The sequence below is a fragment of the Pseudorasbora parva genome, chromosome 20, assembly GCF_024679245.1.
Source record: "Pseudorasbora parva isolate DD20220531a chromosome 20, ASM2467924v1, whole genome shotgun sequence".
Lineage (NCBI taxonomy): Eukaryota > Metazoa > Chordata > Actinopteri > Cypriniformes > Gobionidae > Pseudorasbora > Pseudorasbora parva.
The window spans coordinates 4,277,266-4,301,226 of NC_090191.1; the positions used below are offsets into that span (position 1 = coordinate 4,277,266).

At 36.9% G+C, this 23,961-nt stretch overlaps 3 protein-coding genes across 3 annotated transcripts in view; 2 read left to right on the forward strand and 1 right to left on the reverse strand.

The window, feature by feature from the left end:
• Positions 1–265: 265 nt before the first annotated feature.
• Positions 266–9,089, forward strand: LOC137049395 (gastrula zinc finger protein XlCGF49.1-like). Its single transcript, XM_067427950.1, has 2 exons — positions 266–297; positions 7,287–9,089. The coding sequence occupies exon 2, from the start codon at positions 7,292–7,294 to the stop codon at positions 7,835–7,837; it is 546 nt and encodes a 181-aa protein (XP_067284051.1). The 5' UTR covers positions 266–297; positions 7,287–7,291; the 3' UTR covers positions 7,838–9,089.
• The window catches only part of LOC137049980 (zinc finger protein 260-like), a 33,490-nt gene continuing 11,105 nt past the window's right edge, over positions 1,577–23,961 (forward strand). The window contains exon 1 of the mRNA XM_067428729.1: positions 1,577–2,237. Within this exon, the coding sequence (XP_067284830.1) occupies positions 1,577–2,237 (661 nt within the window). The remainder of the gene's footprint in view (positions 2,238–23,961) is intronic.
• LOC137049344 (L-rhamnose-binding lectin CSL3-like) lies at positions 11,142–13,716 on the reverse strand. Its single transcript, XM_067427869.1, has 12 exons — positions 13,664–13,716; positions 13,496–13,569; positions 13,398–13,421; positions 13,245–13,301; positions 12,959–13,094; positions 12,730–12,839; positions 12,485–12,535; positions 12,210–12,345; positions 11,981–12,090; positions 11,834–11,878; positions 11,491–11,611; positions 11,142–11,306 (listed from the first exon to the last, which is right to left on the reverse strand). Exons 2-12 carry the CDS (start codon positions 13,524–13,526, stop codon positions 11,180–11,182), a joined length of 948 nt encoding a protein of 315 aa, XP_067283970.1. The 5' UTR covers positions 13,527–13,569; positions 13,664–13,716; the 3' UTR covers positions 11,142–11,179.

Genomic DNA, 23,961 nt, shown 5'->3' on the forward strand with positions numbered 1-23,961 from the left:
GGGGCGTGGCTTACTCAGTAGCGATCTCACTAATCAGATATGACTACATGATAACTGCCTTCAGTGACATACACTAACTTTGGGGAACATTTTTTGAAGTGCAATTTTATTATTTAGTTTGCCTCGCGTCCATTAGAAAACACAGAGGGGCGGCTATACTGGGACCGGTCACCGGGGGGCGATCGAGGCGCGAAAGCTTCAGTAAATGAGAGGGAGACTGCAGGCTTGGTGTGGTTATGTATGACGTCATAAGGCTGCGCCGCGCTCCTGCATCTCTTTTGATTCTGCTGAAGAAAGGTTTGTGTTTTTACCATTTAAAGTGTTTAAAGCGACGCGGAATGAATGATGTATTATTAAATGTAACGATGCATTCATTTATCTTGCATTTATCAGCGTTGTGTGAGTAAAATAACATAATAAACTCATGAGTGCTCTTTATCGTGATTCAGGTCGAACATGAATTCAGTCTCTGCGAGAGACGAGAGAACCAGAGCTTTAGACTCTCAGAGTCAATTGAGCCGATTGATTCACAACAAATGATTCAGTGATTCGAAGCGCTCTATTTCTATCTCTATCTCGATTTCTAGAAATCATTAAATAAATAAACTGACTAATATTATATTCATTTGTAGTGTTAGATTTGAGTGTCTAATCAGATCATTTAGGTCTACTATTATATCACTCTGACTGATGAATAGAGATATTGTTTGACAGAAATCTAATACAATATTCTTTCAAAGAAATATGACGCTTACATGTAAGGCATGGTTCAATAATACTCAAAAGCTGACTATCAGAATTCAACAATTGACCAACTAATAATATATTAGACCCAAACAATGTCTTAAAAAATAAAATTTTAAAAAAAAAGTTTTTCTTTGGTGTGATATACTTGTGAGGAGAGGAGTTTAAAAACCAAACACTGCATCAACAGGACTTGACTGTAAAAAACGTAAAGTCAAAAGCACTTGACATGTTAGATCATGGAAAAGGTGTTTTGTTAATATCAAAATTGTGTCTAAGAAAATAATTGATATCAGCAATATATTTGTATATTCAATAGAGCAATTATTTTCAATAAATTTTTTTTAAAAAAAAGTCTCCAAACAATTGTTTTTAGATAAACTGAATTAATGATAAATGCAGTGACCAATCGATTAGATCTCTTTTCGTTTAAAGCTCTTCTCCTCCATTTAAATTAGTTTGGGTTAATATGTTTCCCTCAGTTGAGTGGGAAGATTTTTGAGGTTTTCTTGGTATTGTGTAACAAATAAAACCAAAGAAGCGTAATTTAAAATATTTCACAGAATGTATACTGAGAAAGACACATTAGGGATGAGCTGTCTCAATTTCTAAGTGATGCGCTTTCATTTTAAGCCTTTTTATTTTTTATTTATTTAAATGATTGTATTAACTCTCTCTGATTCTCTTACCAGTGAGTGAACTACTGAATTAGAGCTGATTGAGACTCTTTTATGTGCTTTTCTTTCCACTAATTATGCTTATCTTAAACAGGACAAAATACAGAAAAAACTCTAGGTGAAACAACAGAGATCCAAGTGACACTATTATAAAGATGGCGTTTATTAAAGAGGAGAGTGAAGACATAAAGATGGCATTTATTAAAGAGGAGAGTGAAGACATAAAGATGGCGTTTATTAAAGAGGAGAGTGAAGACATAAAGATGGCGTTTATTAAAGAGGAGTGTGAAGACATAAAGTTGGCGTTTATTAAAGAGGAGAGTGAAGACATAAAGATGGCATTTATTAAAGAGGAGAGTGAAGACATAAAGTTGGCGTTTATTAAAGAGGAGAGTGAAGACATAAAGTTGGCGTTTATTAAAGAGGAGAGTGAAGACATAAAGCTGGCATTTATTAAAGAGGAGAGTGAAGACATAAAGTTGGCGTTTATTAAAGAGGAGAGTGAAGACATAAAGTTGGCGTTTATTAAAGAGGAGAGTGAAGACATAAAGATGGTGTTTATTAAAGAGGAGAGTGAAGACATAAAGTTGGCGTTTATTAAAGAGGAGAGTGAAGACATAAAGATGGTGTTTATTAAAGAGGAGAGTGAAGACATAAAGTTGGCGTTTATTAAAGAGGAGAGTGAAGACATAAAGTTGGCGTTTATTAAAGAGGAGAGTGAAGACATGAAGATGGTGTTTATTGAAGACGAGAGTGAAGATGTGAAGATTGAAGAAACATTGGGTGTGAAACATGAAGAAACTGAGGAACAAACAGGTTGGTTTCATTCTCAAAACTGTACTCAAGTCAGTTTATCCTAATTAAAATCTCCAGCTCTGCAGAACTGACTGTTATAATTATGAAATCATCAGGAACCCTTTAGTCTCCAGTGCCACCATTTTCCAGAATTGCTACCTCCCCTTAGTGTCCGTGCAAGGAGTCAGAATCTCAGAGACTTATGTTAGGTAAAAAATCCTTTAAAAAAAATGACCACCACTTATTAAGAATCACAAGCTGAAGTGTTGTCAAATACATGAAGACTGGTTTTGTAAAGGCTTTATAGACAAATATGTTGATAGTGGCTCTTAAAGGACCAGCACCACCTCCGCTTCAAGAATCACTTTCAACCCTTATTTCACGAGTTCACACTCACATGAAATTAAATAGAGTAAAGATTATGCGTATTTGGCGTGCTGTCCGGGGGTGAAATTTTGGCCCGCGCCCAGAGTATTCCCCCCTGTGATAGTTTAGACTGCATTGGATTATGGATTGTGTTGACGTCTAATAAGAGTTTATTAAATCAAAGTGAGGCCTGTCACGATGACAAATTTTGCTGGATGATAAATTGGCCAAGAAATTATTGCGATAAACAATAATATTGTCATTCTGAGACCATTTTCATCTAAAATAACGACAATGGCATAATAATGCAGGTACATTTTTTCAAAGATCAATAAACTTTTATTTCTAAAGACTATTTAACACTGAAAACGGAAAACATTTTAAAGATCTATAATAAATAAACAAGACGACCAAGAACAATAAATAAAATGGATGAAAACTGCAACAGATGAGGTGCATATTAGGGGTGGCATGGTTCACAAAACCCATGGTTCGGTTCTGTACGGTTCTTGTTTTTTTATGTTTTAATCGTTAACACTCCTGAAATTTACTTCAGCATATGATATATAACTTAATTGTCAACAATTCAGGATACAGCATTAAAAAAAAAAGTTATATCTTGTAATCATGCACAAACAACTTGACTTGACCATCTCTTCATTTATTTGGCAAAAAAAAGGAGAATGTGTATTGCTATCTCTACAGAAACTTATGTGTCTTTTTTAGCACTCAAAGATTGAACTGAAGAATTAACTTGCATTTATCAAACTGCCAACTTTAGTGTAGCTTTAAGCCCCATTTATATTCTCTGCGTCCGCACAAGCGCGAGGGTGTGTGCGGCAAAAATGACGTCAACGCGGAGTGCGCAAGACCCCATTTCGCTTGCCGCTGTGCACTTCAAAATTTGTAACTTTGCGTGCAGCTCTGCAACCGAAGAAGCACGAGTTCCAGGAGAATCTGGCCGAGCATGATGTCTCATCACACCAGCACCCGGTCTGCGCGTCGAGTTTAAACACCTCATCAAACGAGGTGCGTGCACGCGCACAGTCAACGAGAGACAAGGAAAAAAGCAAGCATGCAAATAGAAATGATTGCCGCCGGAAAAATCAAGCTCATTTTTTTTATTGTGCAATTAATTGATTTATTGACTATCGCGACAGGCCTATATATACACCTCTTATAGTTGATTAAATTGATTAGCTTAATGTGCTCCACTCGTTTTTGATTAGGTTTAATTATCTGAATGTGCTCCTCCTGAAATTTGTTAATAAAACATCACTTCACGAGTTCACACATCAAATTAAATAGATTAGAGTAAAGATTATGTGTATTTGGCTTGCTGAAACCCCCATGTAGTTTGGAACGGCCAATTGGGAGGGCTCAAGCCACCTCTTATGGGAGATCAAGACTTGTGGCGTCAGATGGATGAGCCCTACCTACAGATAGACGGGGCAGCACAATTAAAAAGAACGACTGACCGAGGGGGTCCACCCAGCCTCCATCAGGAGCAGCTAACTGACATCAGGTGAGTGGGTCCTGTTGACCGACAGAAAAGACATTGGAAGAGATGTGAAACACCCGGCCAGGAGAGCACTCACGGCATCCTATGGTAGATTATGGATGCTTTCACACCAGCACTTTTGGTGCGCACCCGGGTTCGATTGACGTCAGAGTTCAGTTAGTTTGGATGATGTGAATGCGATCTTCCGAGCTCAGGTGTGCACCCTCGAACCGTACCCAAGTCCGCTTAAAGAGGTAGTCTGGGGTTCGGTTCATGTGAACTCTGGTACAGTTCCCTGCTGATATGAACACAATCGTACTAAATCGCGGAAGTGAACCGCTATTAATGAAATACGATTTTATAACGTGTTTTGTGTGCGTTTCACTCATTTACCGGATGAACGTCACTGACATACTGCTAGCAGAGAGCTGTAGATCTCATTTCTGCTCGTCTTCGGTGTTCTTTAGAGCATTTTCAGTGCATTCGCGGCAGATATACGCTAGGCTAGTGCCATAACGCACTAAAGCTCTGGTAACAAAACCAATGGTTCAAAAACAAAAATATAAAAGTGATGGGAGCAACGCTATGCATTTCGCCGCCTGCATGCTTGCTGTCCTTACTAACAACCGGGTAAACAGCTGCTGCTTTGATGACAGGTGCTTGACCTAATGGTGCTTTCACACTTGGTTCGATTGCCTGGACCGAACCCGAGTTCGATTGATGGGAGCATGTTACGACCTCTCATGAAAAATATAGGCTCAGAAAGAAGAGAGGTTACATGCCACTGAAAAGGGGAGGTTAGCGAAAGTCAAATGGAAATGTTGGTAGTTTTGAGCTAGAACCGCTAGCAATCTCGCACTACCATCTGCAATGGGCGCTGGAGGCCACTGAAATTTAAAAGGATTAGGAACAGCGGGAGGAACAAGCTGAGAGGCAGAGGCCCGGCCACAAAAGAAGCCACGGTACGAGGTTGGCCCTCAGCTGAAGGCAGGCGATATCTTGACTAGATGTAGTCGGGCATGTCCCAAACTCACTGACAGCCTGTTGCTGTGGCTCCTCACTCAAAATCAAGCCAGATCTTTTACAGAAGGGAGATGAATTTTGCAGTATATACTGTATACACCTCTGATTGTTGATTAACTTAATGTGCTCCACTCGTGTTTAATTAGGTTATTATTTGAACGTGTTTCTCCTTAAATTTTCTAATAAAACATCACAAACAGTATTCTGTATTCACAAAACTTCTTCATGTAGACTCACCTAAAGGATTATTAGGAACACCTGTTCAATTTTTTATTAATGCAATGATCTAATCAACCAATCGTATGGCATTTGCTTTAATGCGTTTAGGGTTGTGGTCCTGGTCAAGACAATCTCCTGAACTCCTAACTGAATGTCAGAATGGGAAAGAAAGGGGATTTAAGCAATTTTGAGCGTGGCGTGGTTGTTTGTGCCAGATGAGCCTGTCTGAGTATTTCACAATCTGCTCAGTTACTGGGATTCTCACGCACAACCATTTCTAGGGTTTACAAAGAATGGTGTGAAAAGGGAAAAACATCCAGTATGCTGGAGTCCTGTGGGCGAAAATGCCTTCTTGATGCTAGAGGTCAGAGGAGAATGGGCCGACTGATTCAAGCTGATAGAAGAGCAACTTTGACTGAAATAACCACTCGTTACAACCGAGTTATGCAGCAAAGCATTTGTGAAGCCACAACATGCACAACTTTGAGGCGGATGGGCTACAACAGCAGAAGACCCAACCGGGTACCACTCATCTCCACTACATATAAGAAAAAGAGGCTACAATTTGCATGAGCTCACCAAAATTGGACAGTTGAAGACTGGAAAAATGTTGCGTGGTCTAATGAGTCTCGATTTCTGTTGAGACATTCAGATGGTAGAGTCAGAGTTTAACTTAAACACACTGCAAAAAATGCTTTTCTTACTTAGTATTTTTTCTCAATTTTATAATTTGTTCGATTTTATATAGCGCTTTTCTAGGGGGGAATCTCCTCAACCACCACCAATGTGTAGCATCCACCTGGATGATGTGACGGCAAAATTTTAATTTGAGTCAAAATATCTAAAAATTCTTACTTTAAGAAACATTTACTAGACAAGTAAAAATTGTTGTCTTGTTTTAAGAAAAAATAACTAAAAATTAAGAGAGTTTTTGCTTAAAATAATCTGCCAATAGGGTAAGCAAAATAATCTTGTTTGGTGTTTATATTAAGATTATTGTGCTTACCTCATTGGCAGATTATTTTGCTTATTTTAACCAAAAACTCTCTTAATTTTTAATTATTTTTTCCTAAAACAAGACATTTTTTTTTCTCCAAAAAAAGGACAATTACTTTGGCTTGATTAGTAAATACTTCTTGTTGTAAGAATTGTTAGATATTTGGACTAGAAACAAGACAAATATTTTTTTGAAAAGCATTTTTTGCAGTGCAGAATGAGAACATGGATCCATCATGCCTTGTTACCACTGTACAGGCGGTGTAATGTTGTGGGGAATGTTTTCTTGGCACACTTTAGGCCCCTTAGTGCCAATTGTGCATCGTTTAAATGCCACGGCCTACCTGAGCATTGTTTCTGACCATATCCATCCCTTTATGACCATCATGATGGCTACTTCCAGCAGGATAATGCACCATGTCACAAAGCTTAAATCATTTTAAATTGGTTTCTTGAACATGACAATGAGTTCACTGAACTAAAATGGCCCCCACAGTCACCAGATCTCAACCCAATAGAGTATCTTTGGGATGTGGTGGAACGGGAGTTTTGTGCCCTGGATGTGCATCCCACAAATCTCCATCAACTGCAAGATGCTATCATATCAATATGGGCCAACATTTCTAAAGAATGCTTTCAGCACCTTGTTGAATCAATGCCATGTAGAATTAAGGCAGTTCTTAAGGCGAAATGGTGTCAAACACAGTTTTAGTATGGTGTTCCTAATAATCCTTTAGGTGAGTGTATATGACAACATTTCAGCTTGTGGTTCTTATTAGGTGGGAGTCATTTTTTTAGGACTCTTTCCCTAGGAATTTCCAAATCCAGATCATTCTGATCCAGATTAAACTTTTTGAACAACTGGACCCAGGAGACTCTGGTGTATCTTCAACTTCAACTTAAATGTTAGGGTTTTTTTTGCCATTAAACTGATGTTAATTTGCATTTGTCTTTTTTTGTCTTAGAACTGATGACCCTGAAAGAGGACGGTGAGGTGCTGAATCAAATGGAAGAGAAAGATCAATATAAGAATCATGATTTCATTACAAGAGATGAAACATTTTGTTGCTCACAGGCTGAAAAAACTTCCCCACAAAAAAGTGCTAAAAATAAGGGAACAAGAAGTCCTTTTACCTGCCCGTGTGGAAAAAGTTTCAACCAAAAAGGAAACCTTAAAATCCACATGAGAATTCACACTGGAGAGAATCCTTTCATGTGCCCTCAGTGTGGAAAGAGATTTTATGTAAAAGGAAATCTTAAAAAGCACATGAGAGTTCACACTGGAGAGAAGCCTTATACCTGCACTCAGTGTGGAAGTAATTTTTCTGAAAAAGGAAGCCTTGACAGGCACAAGAGAGTTCACACTGGAGAAAAGCCCTACACATGCTCTCAGTGTGGAAAGAGTTTCACTCAAAAACAAGGCCTTAACAGCCACATGAGAATACACACTGAAAAGAAACTACACATGCCGCGACATATAGTACCTTTTGGAAACGTGAGTGTGTTGTGGCCATGAGATCTTCTGAGGGGACTTTTTGTTCGCGTTGTTAAACTGTTAGGGGTTAACAGTGTCTATGAGCTTAAAGCGGTGGTTTACCCAAAAATTAATATTCACTTTTTTACTCACCCTCATGTTGTTCCAAACCCCGTACATTTGTTAATCTTCAGAACAATGATTTAACCTCAATTTTATGAAGTGGCTTGAGTGTTTTGTTTGAACTTACACAAAAAAGGTAATTTACCCCCTTTTTTTATTTGTTTATATTTTGCTTAAAGCATGATTACTTTAATGATGTCTTTACTAGGGAGTAAAATCTTACCGTGGTAATTTTAGTTATTTTCTCTTTTTTCACAAATGAAAAGTGTGTATAACACTTTGTATCAGTGGCGGCTGGTGAAAAATATTATTGGTGGGGCAGATTCAGCGTGGGGTCTGAGGGTTCTCCCCCAGAAAAATGTACATTTTGTAGATGTGATTTCCTGTATTCTGGTGCATTTGAGGCCATGTCCCTTGCCTATACAAATAAAAGAACTAAAACCAGTCAATACCAAAAGTCTAAAACGACAATATTTATAGAACTGCCATGTAGAAATCAACAGTTTCCCACAGGGAATGATAATGAAAAAGTTGCATGTTTATTATGCTCTGTGTCCACTAGGCATGTGGCGATATCAATTTTTCATGTTGCAATTAATTACTGAAATTTTATCAAGATATACGGTATAACGATATTGAAATAAGTTGCATAAAAAGTGTTGTCAATTGTAATGTAATAACAATTGTGTTGTAATAACAAATAATTGAATGTTTAATTTCAATAATACAATGCACCAGAAATATATACAGCTCTGGAAAAAAATAAGAGAAATCAATGTTTATTGGTCTCTTAATTTTTTCCAGGCCTGTAAAAGTGCAATTTTCAAACAGATTAAAGTGCAAAAGAATTAGGCTATAAAGAGCAACAGGTAACAAATTAATATAAGGTCTCATTATTTAATGAATTCACTAAGACTGAGCAAAAGCTACATTTGTTACAGAAATTATAATGTTTTTTTGGTAATGTTAGTTAAGAAATACTGATCATTGTTAGTTTTGTCTTAGGTCCATTAAAAAAGTTATTACTTTTTTCGTATACATCACCTCCGGTGAGGTTCTGAAGCGAGCTGAGGCAGTACTAAAATGTGAGTGAAAACACAGCAGACTGCTGATTGGCCAGAGCGAATCGTCACTGCTTCATCATTGAGAATGAGATGTCGTCACGACCCCAGAGATCACGGTATCCTCCCGCTTCCGCCATTTTGGGAGTCTGGAGAACAGATATTCGAATGATTACCATTATCTGAGAAAGCAGCTGCTGGTATGCCATAATTCACCACAGGGTGTCAGTCATCGTCTAGTGACGCGATGATGGAGTGTGTTGACACCTGATGAACACGATCCTTTATTTATTTGTATTAAACATTTTGAGAACTATTCTGTCATTTTTCATTGTCAGTAATTGTATTGTATGTAATTTACATGTTAATGACAAAATGCTTAATTAATATTCAAAGTAACTTAGGCCTTTAGCTAGTCATTTTCCTCTAACGTTACATGTATTTAATGCTCATAGTGAGCATTTATTCTACTTAAGGCAGTATGAGAAAAACACTGTTAATGAGAGGACGAGCACTGACTGCTTCAGGAGAGTGGGTAGATATATTTATTTATTATTCAGAATGCAAAGAAAATATACTTATAGAAACATTTCAGGAACGTGCAAGGTAACATTAGTAAGGCGTCTAACATTAGGTCTTTGTTCCATTCTGCTGCAGGCAGCTCTTATGGGTCAACTTTTTTGATATCATCCAGCTCCTCTAAATACCTCTGCCTGACGCTGGTAGCAATTTCTCTCTGTTAGGGACCTCTATTTCGTTTTATTTTCCATTTCAAAGTTTACAGTTTTCTCATAACTGTATTTCTCAGTTTAAACGATGAGATGATAATTCCTTGAGCCATCTTTCCTGCTCCAATCTCTGTATCGCTCTTACAGTGTTGCCCCTGGCAACCGATAGCGTGGGATCCCAAAATGGTGGACGGGCTCAGACACCGCCCAATTTGTCATGTGACAGCAAGCTACCTTGACGTTTCTCCAAAGCATGCTGATAACGTGCTCTCTCGCAGTGAGAGGTACAGACAATAGTACAGCCAATATTGACTCTTTAGTGTTTCAGTAAAAGTAAATATAAAATGAATAAAACAAATTAAATGAAAGACAAATCCATATTTCATATCTGGAAGCCGGGCAACCACTGTTACTGCACTCCTGGCATGTTAGGGGTGTGTGATGCCTCCAAAATCCAAACACACGACCTTGTTGCCATCAAGTGTTTTAGTGACACATCACACATCTCTAGGCCAGACCCTCAGTCACTCCTCAGAGACCAAATATACAGTTTGGAAAACAAGAAACAATCAGGGGTTCTCAATCAGGGCATAATCATAACTGGAAAGAATCATTATAATAAAGATAAATATTAAGGCTTATTATATATAATGCATGTCTGACACTTGCTTCAAACTCGACCGGTCCTTGCAATGAGCCACTGCTTTGGAGCTTGTATCATGAATTTATCTATCCTAATTAAATTTATAATCCTAAAATTATGAATTTAGGATTATATATACACATGACTGACACTTGCTTCAAACTCGACCGGTCCTTGCAATGAACCACTGCTCATTTATGTAGGTGAATTTTACAGATACTGACGAATTTCATGTGTTCACCTTGATAATAAAACATTAAGCATGTGTGTGTGTGCAATTATTTCTTTAGACAAGGACAGAAGATCAAACCAGCTTTAAAAAAAAAGTTGGAAACCGTCACAGAAATTAATGGTTTCTATTAAAATACCAATAGGAACCGTTGGCTTTTACCATTTAAACCACTACAGATTTTTCTGATATGTGTGTGGAACATATTCTATTAGGATGTGATGCCCCCATCAAGAGAACCGAACACATTTCAGAAGAAAGCCACAGAGACCACTATAATTCCCATTACAACCAGCAAATACAGTAGAATTTCAGTAATGGTTTCTAGGTTTTTTATTTTATTTTAGTATCATCCGAAGCAGTGGTTCATTGCAAGGACCAGTCGAGTTTGAAGCAAGCGTCGGTGTCAGACGTAACATCACTACATTATGTGATTTCTCCACAGGGAGGTATTGGACTATGGGAGGGAGGCAAGGACTTAAACACGGCAATAAGTGACCATTTTCAAGAATTTCTAGAAACTAATTTTTGCATTCATGAAACCATTTGATAAGAATCTGGGTTTCTTTTTTTAAATGAACTTTATTTTGCTTCCCATTGTCATGTGCCATCATTACATCCACATTTACAGCTGTATGTCACTTCCAGATACTTATGGACACCCACACATGGATCAGAAAAGACAGAATTTGAAGCGTCGAGTTGACAAGACTTCTTCCCATTGCAGCTTAAGAAAGAAAATAGAAAAGAGTCTATTAGCTCTTGAAATCTGAAGTCAATAATTTAGGTCAATGTATCAAATGTCCATTTAAGATGCAGGATAATGGGATATAGTTTGTACATGCTTTCTAAAACAGCTGAAGAGTGTGACCTAACATCTAAAGTGACGAGATGAAGAGGATCTGCTGTACCTGGAAACAAGGCTGCTGGTCTGAGGACTGTAACAGTCACATGTGGTTGCCAATTTATGAGGGCAGGTTTCAAGATCCCGGCGGCCATAATTGGCATGATGAATAGAAAGAACACCAACTTCTGTTGATACACAAACAGACACGGGTCAGAATTTCATGACTGATGGATTGCCAACACATCTTAAATGTCAACTCTTTCAAAAATGACAACATGTGCCAACATGTACTGTAGCAGGAAGATCCAGTCAAAATATTGTGGACATGAGGACCTTAAGGATTCAACAAGATGCTGTACCCGGCAGTCTCAACATATTAGAGAACATAAAGAAAAAGGACAACTTACCACACTCAATGATGCTTTTTTGCCCGGCACAGGTTACATTTCTCTCTACAATAGTTTGTGGGGTAGTAGAAAGAATTAACAGAACTTTGTACTCATTTGCCATGCCTTACAGTTATAAAGATCAATTTATGACAGAAAGTTACTTACTTGCTGGGATACAGTCATAAGACAAAGTCAGATATTTATAAGTCCCAACACAAGGATCAGAGAAAACCGAGTTGACTGCAGAGACAGTACAGCTCTTCAGTCCATCACACCTGATTCATGGACAGACAAATGACAAGTAATGCTTTAATAAACTATAGACAACTCTGCATCTCGTGCTTATGAAGTAGTGCATAGAAAGATAATGGTTTATGAGCTCAGGTAAACCTACCGAGCAGACATTATAGAGAGGGAGTCAGCCTTTTTGCAGTTGTTATTTGAGAGCTGATGAGCTGGTTTTCCAGTAGCGCAGACAGTGCAGTCAGTTCGCCCATAGTTGGCATTAAGGACCTTTATGAAACCAGTATCTGACATGGTTAAAAAAAAAAAAAAAATCTATGAAGCTAGAAACAAGTTAAAATCCAGGCTCCAGATACCCTCATGATCTTGTTCCTTCTCTCGCATGCGCTCCTATTTGGGAACAAATCTCAAGACTGGATTACTCACCACATTGAAGAGATGCAGAGTTTCCTTCACAGGCGACGACACTTCTTTCTTCTGCAGAAAGAAGAAACATAAGATTTAGTAAAACGACTGGTTTTGCACTTGGAAGTCTTTAACCAGACTGTACAGTATATATGTTAGTTGCCTTACCATGTGGAAAGATGATTATTAACAGATAACTGTACTCATTTGCCATGCCTTACAGTTCTAAAACTGTAAACATCCAATTTATGACGGAAAATACTTACTTGCTGGGATACAGTCATAAGACAAAGCCAGATATTTATAAGTCCCAACACAAGGATCAGAGAAAACCGAGTTGACTGCAGAGACAGTACAGCTCTTCAGTCCATCACACCTGATTCATGGACAGACAAATGACAAGTAATGCTTTAATAAACTATACACAACTCTGCATCTCGTGCTTATAAAGTAGTGCATAGAAAGATAATGGTTTATGATCTCTGGTAAACCTACAGAGCAGACATTATAGAGAGGGATTCAGCCTTTTTGCAGTTGTTATTTGAGAGCTGATGAGCTGGTTTTCCAGCAGCGCAGACGGTGCAGTCAGTTCGCCCATAGTTGGCATTAAGGACCTTTATGAAACCAGTATCTGTCATGGTTAAAAAAAAAAAAAAAAAAAAAAAATTCTATGAAGCTAGAAACAAGTTAAAGTCCAGGCTCCAGACACCCTCATGATCTCTTTCTTCCTCTCGCATGCTCTCCTATTTGGGAATAAATCTCAAAAGACTGGATTACTCACCACATTGGAGAGATGCAGAGTTTCCTTCACAGACTTCCACGCTTTTTGCTTCCGCACCTGCAGAAAGAAGAAACAGAAGATTTAGTAAAACTACTGGTTTTGCACTTGGAAGTCTTTAATGAGACTGGACATTATATATGTTAGTTGCCTTACCATGTGGACACAGAAAGAGCAGCGCTGAAAATCAAACAGAAAGAGATTGAAGTCATTTGAACTAATGCAAGTTGAATTGGCTCTAAATCAGTACTTACAACTGATCCAGCTTAGCTTTAGCACCAACATGTTGAACGTCAGAACAAAAATCCTGGATCTCTTTTTAGAAGCTCTATAATTAAAATAAGATTCAAAAGAGCAGCTCAATCAAAAGATTTATTTTCTGACTATAATTAGAGCTTGGGTTGCGTGAACATGCGACTCACCAAACAGAAACCCTAGGAAACAAAGCTTGACATGAGACTACGGAAACATGAGGGCTATGTATACACAAGGACTAATGACATAACGATACATACCTGAAAGCAATCAAAACACTGAACCAATGGGAAGACACAACAGTAAAGTACTAACATTTATGAGAGGCGTTGCTGGACAAGATTGGGGTGCAGACAAACGATCATTAAAGGGTATATATGTTGGTCTCATGCAATCAGTCCTAGATTATGGATGTATTGTGCATGCATCGACATAATCTGCAACTATGTTAAAGAAATGAGATCATGCAAGCCAAAACATTAAGACTTATTTTAGGAGCAGTTCAAAGTTAAGACCAATTGCAGCACTACAAGCGGAAGCATCAGAAATGCCACTGTATATAAGAAGAGAAAAACTAGATATGGCATACTGGATCATCTACAGGGACAAAGAAATAATAATCCTGGAAAGGGAGTGTTTATGGAAAGTTGGGAAACTGAATACACTATAAAGGCTTCGCATGGAAAATAAAAGAGTGGGTTAAGGAAACTGGGTTAGACACAAAAGCTGTGTCCCAAAGTGAAGGGTGCGCACTTCGAAGGCCAGGCCAGGCCAGGCCACACTTTCAAAGTGCAGGAAGGACGAAGCGAGGGACAGGTTTACCAGGTCTGAACAACAAAACCCCTCCAATTACTAATCAAAAGTAGCGGAATAATCACAGCCAAAATGGGCCAAAATATCCCAAAACGCGGGGTGTGGGCAGTAGAAATATTGCTTAAGTAAAGACAACTTAACCTGTGGACTATAGGCTACAAACACCCCAAAGCAACAGTAGCCTAAATGCAGCCCCATTCCAGACTTGGCAACAATGAACCGAGCGTTGTTAAATGGGCTATAGGCCTAGCAGGTGTGTGACGTTCGTGAGGAGATTTTAAAAAAGAGAAATGGAGCAGATTAAAAAAAACATATATTGATATATTTATGTTCAAGTCTTTATTTAAGTAGACCTACTTATTTATATTCAACTCATCATCTTAGATGCATTGTACTTATGACATGCCAGCCGTCGACCGAGTCAGCCCCGCAAAGCGGACAGTGGAAATATGCCCTGATCATCCCAGAAGATGATGTCCCGCTCAGGCCTTACCAGAGTCTCTATTGTGCATTATTCCTCATCCCGGTCCAGCTCCAGCTTCTCCCGCTCAGCTCAATGAAAGTGTAGAAAAGTATTTTCTTCTGTTTTAGCTGTTAATTTCAATTTCCGTTGTTTCTGATGTTAAACGTAAAGAGCATATTGCAGGTTAGAGACTCCAGTGAGTCAGTGTATAGAAAAATAATGAAGGACCAAGATTTTCTTTAAAATATACTTGTAAATACGCTAATAAGGCTTTTTGAGTCGTTTTTGTGAGAAAATTTTACTTCCGCATCTAAAAATGCCCAAACCGGAAGTGACATAACGAGAGGGAGTGCGGTGACTTTCAACGATAGGAAAACAATGGATCGCAAGTTCGGACGCTGAGGAAATTATAAATGTTTATTAATACTCAAATGGAAGACCACAGCCATACAGTTTTGACACACAATAAGGGACAGGCCAGGATTAGACAGAACAATGATTAGAGGAGATGAATGGAGTTGTTGTGTGAGGAGAAACAGTGGAAAACAGAGCATGTGAGAGAGTTGGCTCATAACATTATACACTAACACTGTGCTCAGATTACAATACTTTACAGATAATTATCATTTATCAGGCAATCGCAAAGCTGGTATTGGTCCTCTAGGAGTATTGATACCAATAACAGAAACTAATAATAAGTTCAGAACATCCCCAGACAGCAAGCTAGCATTGAAAAAAATATTGATTTTCCATCTGAATCATCGTTATGGTTGATATTGAAATTTCAATGCAAAATAAATGTTGAATCAACATTACCATATCGTTGAAACCTGACGTTATTAATGTTGATGGCAACAACATTAGAACAACATTGATATATAGTTATCTTTATGATTGATTATGCATTGATATTTGGTTTACCGGACGATTGTCAATGTGTTGAAAAGTCATTGATTTAGAGTTGACCGGGAAACTACCTGTTGTTGAAAAGTCATCGACATATAGTTGACCGGGAAATATGATTGAAAATGCATCGATATATAGACGTAAAGAGAGCAGACACGTCACAGACTGCAGTGCGAGAAGTCGGCATTTTCTCAGCGTCTTCGGATGGAAACGAGTGAAAGATGGTTTAAGGTAAGTAAAGACAAAAAAATTAAGTCATTATCAATAGTTTTTTTATACGAGTATTTTGAGATTAATTTTAAGGCGAAAAAGTCAGAAAAGAGCTTTAAATGGAAATATTCAGTTTTGCCTCATTCGCCTCAAACAGCTTCAGGCTTTGAACTGAAGAGACACTTTTAATATAGAGGGTTTCTTATTTTTTTACGTTTTTGAAGTAACATATGTTAAGATAGGGCTATCAACAGATTCACATTTTAATTAATTTATCTGTAATAAATGTAATAAAGGTTGAATTAGGTTCATGATTTTGAAGCGATAATTGTTATCCATTATAAAAGTAATCCATTTATATGTGAATTAAATCCTAAATGCCAAATAAAATGATATATTCAGACTTGCAATGGATGGACAAAAATTGAGTATTTAAAAAATATCTTAATTTTGTATTCCAAAAATTAAACGTTTTATGGTTTTGGAATGACATGGGGGTGAGTAAATTATGACAATTTTCATTTTTTGGTGAACTAACACTTTAAAGAGCAGCCATCTAAGTTCATCAAAATGTGTAAGGTATGTGTATGTCATGTCTGTTTTAATACTTTAATACACAGTAATAGTTAAGTAGTTTAATTTGAATTAACCAATGCACATATTGGGCAATTTTGAAAAGTGCTTTGAATGTAGAAAAAACCTGATAGGCTAGCCTACAACACTGGACAAATTGCCTTATCCAATCACTGAAAAATCCTAGGCCTAGGCTACTGAATTAGTTTCCAAGTGTGCAAACAGGGCCAGCTCTAGCTCTTTGGTTGCCCTAGGCGAGATGGAGTTTAAGCTCAGTCAATCTTTAAGTAAACGACAGTATATTTGTGTTTAATGTAGATAATATGGCATCTATCACTACTCCAGTAAAAAAAAAAAAAAAACAGAGGGGCCCCACTTTGTATTTGCTTCCGACGCCCATGTAGAGAGCATTTGTACTTTTCATAACTAGCATGCATACGATATCCACATTTATAATGTACTAGACTTTTGATATTTAAATGACATCCATGTAGGTTATTGCAGATTATTGTCAGTTGTAGTTGAAGTTATGTTTGCAATACGTAGTAATACGTAGAAAACTAGCAAGTGATAGCTTAGTGACAATATTAATAATATGAATCAAATTAATATTAGTTGATAATATTGATAAAACTAAGTAAATTTATTTAGTTTGACAACTTATTGGCTGAGATGAGAAGACTAACCTCTATACTGGGCTTTCTTTTGATCTTCTTCATTTCTTCCTTTCTCTTTTTTCGCCCCTGTGCATCCGTGGGTTAAGACGCCTCATTTTTAATGAACGCGCAAGGGATGAGCACTTGCCTGACCTGACGCCTGAACCGATTATCAATAATCACCATCAATTCAATCTAATAATCAGGTTGATAAGTAAAGTAGTAAGTTAACGTGTGGCTGAGGGGGCGCCCTATGATGATCATGTTTAATAAACATTATGTTGTATTTCGCTTGTTCCGATTTTATGCTTAATAGGGGTTGCTAATCGACTAGTCGACTAATCGCTCTGTCATGACGCTTAAACTAGTTGACTAGTCACTGGCCTATAGAGGGCGCAACAGGATTGGACAGGCATACAAACTTTCAAATGTTCCATCACTTTTTAACATCCATTATGTTCAGCAGGATATTCATTATAGGCTATTTAATTGAATTACATTTTCGTAAGCCTAGTAGTCATTTTCTCTGGCTTAATAACGATTGAAATTCCATTGAAATCTCGTTGATCCTTAGTTTGGTTCAAATTTCAACATTGTTTTAATATTCCTGATAAGTGAAATACGATTGAAATTCTGTTGATCTATGGACAGGATTTCAACATTGTTTCCATATTAAAACGGTGCAAAATGATGTTGAATAAACATCAGATTTCAACATTGATTCAACGACTTAATGTTGACAACACAATATTGATTTGACATCATTTCAATGACTATTTGCTATCTAGCTCATAGTGGCGAACACGCAGAACGTAATATCAAAATGCGAAAATGAATAATGATTATTTGCTAATTTTTTTCCCATATGGCCTTGACTATGCATAATTGCGAGACAGCAGGAATTTTACTTAACATCAATGTTGGGTGGGAAAACTAATAAAAAAGTATTAAAAAATAGACATAAACCACATAAAATGCAGGCCAGATGCGAGGCCCTCTAGAGGCGCGAGTCCCTGTGCAGTCGCTCACTTGCGACGGTACTGATTAAACAATTTAAATTTATGAAATATAAAAATAAAAAATAAAAATTGAATTAACATAAATCAGCGCCTATGACCCCAAGCGATCGTGTTATTAAGGATAGATAGCCCACCACTGAACAGCCTTTTTTTTAATGTTGTAATACCAAACCAGATTCATGCATGTTTTATTGCCATGTGACTATTGTTATGGTTAACGGGGCATCCTAATTATGAAAAAAATTAAATTCAAAATTGAAATAAAAAATTTCAATAATACTTTCTTGTCTTTCATTTTTTAATAGATTTGTTTCTACATACATTTCTATGCATTTCTGTGATTTTAGACACAGTAGTGAACAGGACTTTTATTTTGGTATCCAAGTGTGACGTCATAAGGCCGCACCGTGCTCCTGCATCTGTTGTGATTCGGCTGAAGAAAGGTTTGTGTTTTACATGTTTAAAGAGAACCAAAATGAATGATATATTGATAGATGTAACACTGCATTGCTTAATCTAACATTTATCAGAGTTCTGTGAGTAAAGTAACATAATAAACTTATAAGTAATAAAAGGAGCGTCTCATTTCGCTCTTTATGGTGAATCAGTTCAAACGTGAATACAGTCTCCGGCGAGTGACGAGAGAACCGGAGCTTTCGACTCTCCGAGTCAATTGAATTGATTCGAAACAAAGGATTCAGTGATTCCTGCATTTATATTTCTTCTCATTTTCTACAAATCATTAAATAGCTAACTGCCTCATATGTCAAGGGTCTGTATAATTTGCATTGTTTTATTAGTTGTGTCAGAACTACTGACCTAAGAGAGATTTAGTTTGGATTTATTTTTCTTTCTGTTAATTATTCTCATCTTAAACAGGTCAAACATATCAAATCCTGGTAAAGTGACTGAGATTCATGTGACACACTATTATAAAGATGGAGTCCCTTGTCAAAAAATCCTATTGGATTTTCACTTTGTCCTATAGGATCTTATTGGATTCTTAGAATCCTATAGGACATTCTGATTTATTTTAATGGATTTTCACTTTGTCCTGTAGGATCTTATTGGATTCTAAGAATCCTATAGGACATTCTGATTTATTTTAATGGATTTTCACTTTGTCCTGTAGGATCTTATTGGATTCTAAGAATCCTATAGGACAAACTGATTTATTTTAATGGAATTTCACTTTTAAATGAAAAAAAAAACACTAGATTGGCTTAATATTGTTATATAACCAAAGCAAAGCGTTTGCATAGAAAAACAATCACACTTTCAAATGAAATAATTAGGTTGCGTGTTCCTATAATAATACAAAATATATATAAAAGTGCCATTTTGTCTCACTAGTGCAGGGGTGGCATTTTGCACCTATGAATGGGTCATATATGACTAAATAAAATTTTAAATTCATGATTTAATATCAATGAGATTTTTATTCATGTAATGTTTTAAATCTAGATGGTTATTTATGTAAATGATGTGTGACTGTGGCGTTTTAATGCGCATGCGCGCTGGACATTCGAATCACGTTCTTCAAACCACACTGGAGCAGAGTTGCCATGGAAACGGGGACTCGGAGTCAAACGAGCAGCACTTCCGCGCTGTTTTCACTAGTTTCAGGTGAGTTTAGTCCCTAAAACCACACAAATAATGCACACAACTGTTCCTGACACCTTTCTTACGTTAACTGACACACTTCTGTTGAATATTTACTTGATAGAAATGGTTTAGTGTCGAATTCGGTAAAAGTCAGCATCTCAACCGTTTTCACAAGAGGTAACTTAAGCTAACGCTGCAAACTGGTAAACAAGTATTGTAAAAATGTTCTGACGTCAGGAGGGACAAAATAACCCATCTACAACAGAGGGGAAGATTTCAACATTTCTGGAGGAAGCTGCTGACAGAGCTGTAAGAAACGGGTCATTTTAATGCATGTATTTCACATAATATTTGACATAATATCAGCATGATTTAGTTATTTTCTTTAGCAAAATTATACATATTAAGAAGGCTTTGACATTCAAAACATAAGTGACACTGTATGAGGAATATTAAATTAACAAGTAAACCTAAAAACACAAACCCTGTTTATATTAAAACAGGTCACAAAACTATTGAGTTTTACTGGTTTTATCTATAGTGGAGATGAGTGTGATGAGGTTCAGGTGTGAGTAATCAGTATTCGGGAGAGGGAGCGCTGTGATTGGCTGGTGTGAGAACCTGGCAGATTAATAACAAATAGAAATTGAATTTGAATCTAAAATCGTGTTCTGTATTGTTAAAGAATTAGTTCACCCCAAAATTAAAATCTCCTGATAATTTCCATCGGTCATTTTCTAAAAAAAAAAAAAGCATACCTTTTACCTCAAATGCACGACTTTGCTGTTGTTTTTCCACTGCGTATTACGCCGGAAAGGTCAGTGCTGACCCAGTGCCGAAAAACTCCATCTCATGTTCTCCTCTAACTTTAAAATTGTCCCGAGATCGTTGTTTTACCTTTTATTTTTGTAAAGGGTGTTTGATTTAGTCTTTGCACGTTTGTTTTAACACTGGGACGGTACTTCCACATACGTCACACGCGTGACCTTTCCAACGTAATGACGCCACAAAGCCTTACATCATCAAAGTCGAGCATTTGAGGTTAAAAAGTATATACATGTTTATTTATTTTCTTCTGAAGAATGAAAGACATGAACATCTTGGATGGCATTAGGGTGAGTAAAAGATCAGGAATTATCATTTTGGGGTGAACTAATCCTTTAATGTACATTCTTTCTGCTTTACTTTTGGAGCCATAATAATTTATGGGTTGTGAAAACACTGAATGAATAGACATCATTGCACTTGGACATTATTAAATGGCTACTCGATAGTACAGTTAAGAATTCCAGCTAGCCGTGTGTTAATGTGGTGTGTATTTTTCTCATTTTAGCTCCTACATCCTTTTGGGCTGAAGGTCAAGACAGAACTAAACCAAAGCTGGCCTGTAACCTGCCGGCCTATACGACAGACTTCACACTGACAGCTGCTGGCATGGATGCTGCATCACATGCTTTTGAACACTTTTCCACCTAGAATGTATTCGTCCCCCACCAGGAGACTTCATGTCTTCATCTATTGTGAGTGGATATCATTTTAAACATTATTTAAAAAAACACTAATTTCTTCTAATTTTTATTGTGTAGTATATGTAAGATTTTTCCATAAAAATAAAATACAATTTTAGTAATGTTTTTAAGTAATAAAGTAATTAATTGTTAAGTAATGTTGTTATAATCCTGTTAATTTATGTACAGTATAAATTGCAAACGTATGCTTGTTTTGGGCACATGTTTGCAGGTTATAGACATTTTAGAGGAGGAAGATGCTGTGTATTTAAAGGTGCTTTAAGTCATTTTTATTTGTACAATGTTATTTTTGTATATAAATCATTATTACAGTGGAACAAATTGCTATTTTTTTATTTGTAAATTAGCAACTAAATGTTTTAACCATTGCACAGCACCACTTTATCAAAAATAATTTACAACTTTGTAGTTTATTATTTTATGTCACATGAGAACACATGAAAGTTTATATTTTTGTTCAGATTATGTAATTTCTGTAATAAAGTTTGTATTACAGAATGGTAACTTCTTTCTGTTGTTATTATTTAGATGTTTGTTGTAACTTAATTACTTAAATGTACTTCAAGATCATTTAGTAAAACCATGGCTGCACTGTGGTAATACAACCAATTTATGGTACATGTTCCATGTTTTTTAAAACCATGTTTACTGCAAAAAACATGGTTGCTGCAGTCATGGTTACAATGGTTTTATGTAGTATTACTACAATATAACTGTAGTAAAACCATGTTTTTTAAAAACCATGGTTTGCACCAAAATACCACGGTTACTACGGTCATAGTTGTATGGGAAGTTAACCTAACTATGACGACTTCCGCTCTGAGAAACCCGGAAATGTGAAAAGGGTCTAATTCTACTTTTTTTCCCTTTCTTACAGTGTACCAAGTATTCAGACATAGTAGCCTTGGTACACTTTGCTATCTTTGCTGTGTCCGAATATGCCTTCCCTACCATGTAGAAAGCAAAGATAGCAAAACCGCGCGCGCGTGTGTGTGTGTGTAAGAACGAGAGAGAGAGAAAGACCCAATTGAATCCAATAAAATCCTGTTGAAATTGTCCTACAGAATATGTATGTATTGTCTTATAAGACAATTCTCACAGAATCTGATAGGAATCAGATAACATTTGGAATCTTATTGGAATCCTTTAGGATTTATCCTATGGGATATTTATGTATTATCTTATAAGACAATTCCCAAAGAATCCTATAGGAATCAGATAAGAATCTTAAAGGACAAGAAATAAATTATCCTATAAGATTATTTCTAACGGAATCCTATAGGAATCAGATCAGAATCTTAAAGAACAAGACATAAATTATCCTTTAAGATTATTTCTAACGGAATCCTATAGGAACGGTTCCAAAATATGATAGAAATTTTAAATGGAATCCTGTACAGATTTTAGGGATGGGCATTTTCCCAAAATATTGTATTCGAATATTTGGGCTCATAAAAATCGAATATTCGAATATTCGTTTATTTAAATTAGGTATTTTGAGAAAATGAGAGATGTTTCTTTCTTTTTTTCTCTAAACATGTCGTCACCATTTCTGAACAAGCTTATGATTAGGCAATGTACACAACACGCTTACGTTATATCTTAAGGTTTTTAAAACATTAAACAGTGTGTAAAAAAATGCCTAAAGAACAAAAGCATTATAAGCTCAAGGAGCACGAGCGCAGAGCGCGTCAGTTAGCGTGACGTATACATACACACACACACACACACACACACACACACAAACGTCAATAGGCTATAGCCTACCGACCTGTGTGTGCGTGTGTTTGATATGGCTGATGTGTTTACTTTGTATTGTTTCACATTTTCATGTAGGGATAAACTATAATATTATTGGATTATGATATTATTCTCGGGTGAGAAAATGCGCCACTGACAGGCGTTGCGGAGACAAAGATATCGGTTAAGTGAAGTCTGAGTGAAGAACTTTGTATTTTCTGTTCATAAACCCTCAAAGAACTTTAAAGGAAGCATTTGTCTCGAGATCATTTTGCTATCATAAGTTCTCACTCGCACTCGGGGTAACTTAGCTACAGATGAGCTTACCTGCACTCCTGAGCAGTGATCGCTCATTCCACTGGTGTTTGGATTTCATGTGATTCTCGTTTGTGGTGGTGATATCATTATAACTCAGTTTCAGTAATTGATTTCATCAAAAGTAACTCCATTTTGTGCATTTTCATCATAGTGCAAACAGCATTTTCAATTTTCATCGAAGTAACGTTAATTACAAACATTGCGAGGCAGACGACGACATTGTGATCAAATGCACTTAAATTATTAACCTGCTCCACAACGCCACCCAGTGGATTGAGATATAACTGCGAGATTTAGAGGGATTTCTCATGGATGCACTGTGTAGCCAGTTGCTTGTGACTTTTTATTTTATGTCATCCTACTTTTATTATTTTATTTTACCTTAACTTATTTGTGTTGAAATAAATATTTTTGTAAATGTTTTAACTTCATCACAACTTAATGTTACCCTTTCATTGTTATTTATGTATAATTTTCAATGGTTCCAGTCGGGAGTTCCTACCAATTGTTGTAGGTGGGGCCTTAATTAGTGGCGCACCTTACGCCGCATTCACACGGAGCGTAGGCGTTAACGCTTGACGGAGGGCGTGGCTGAAGCTAGGTGCTGACGCGATCGTCATAGTGACAACAGCC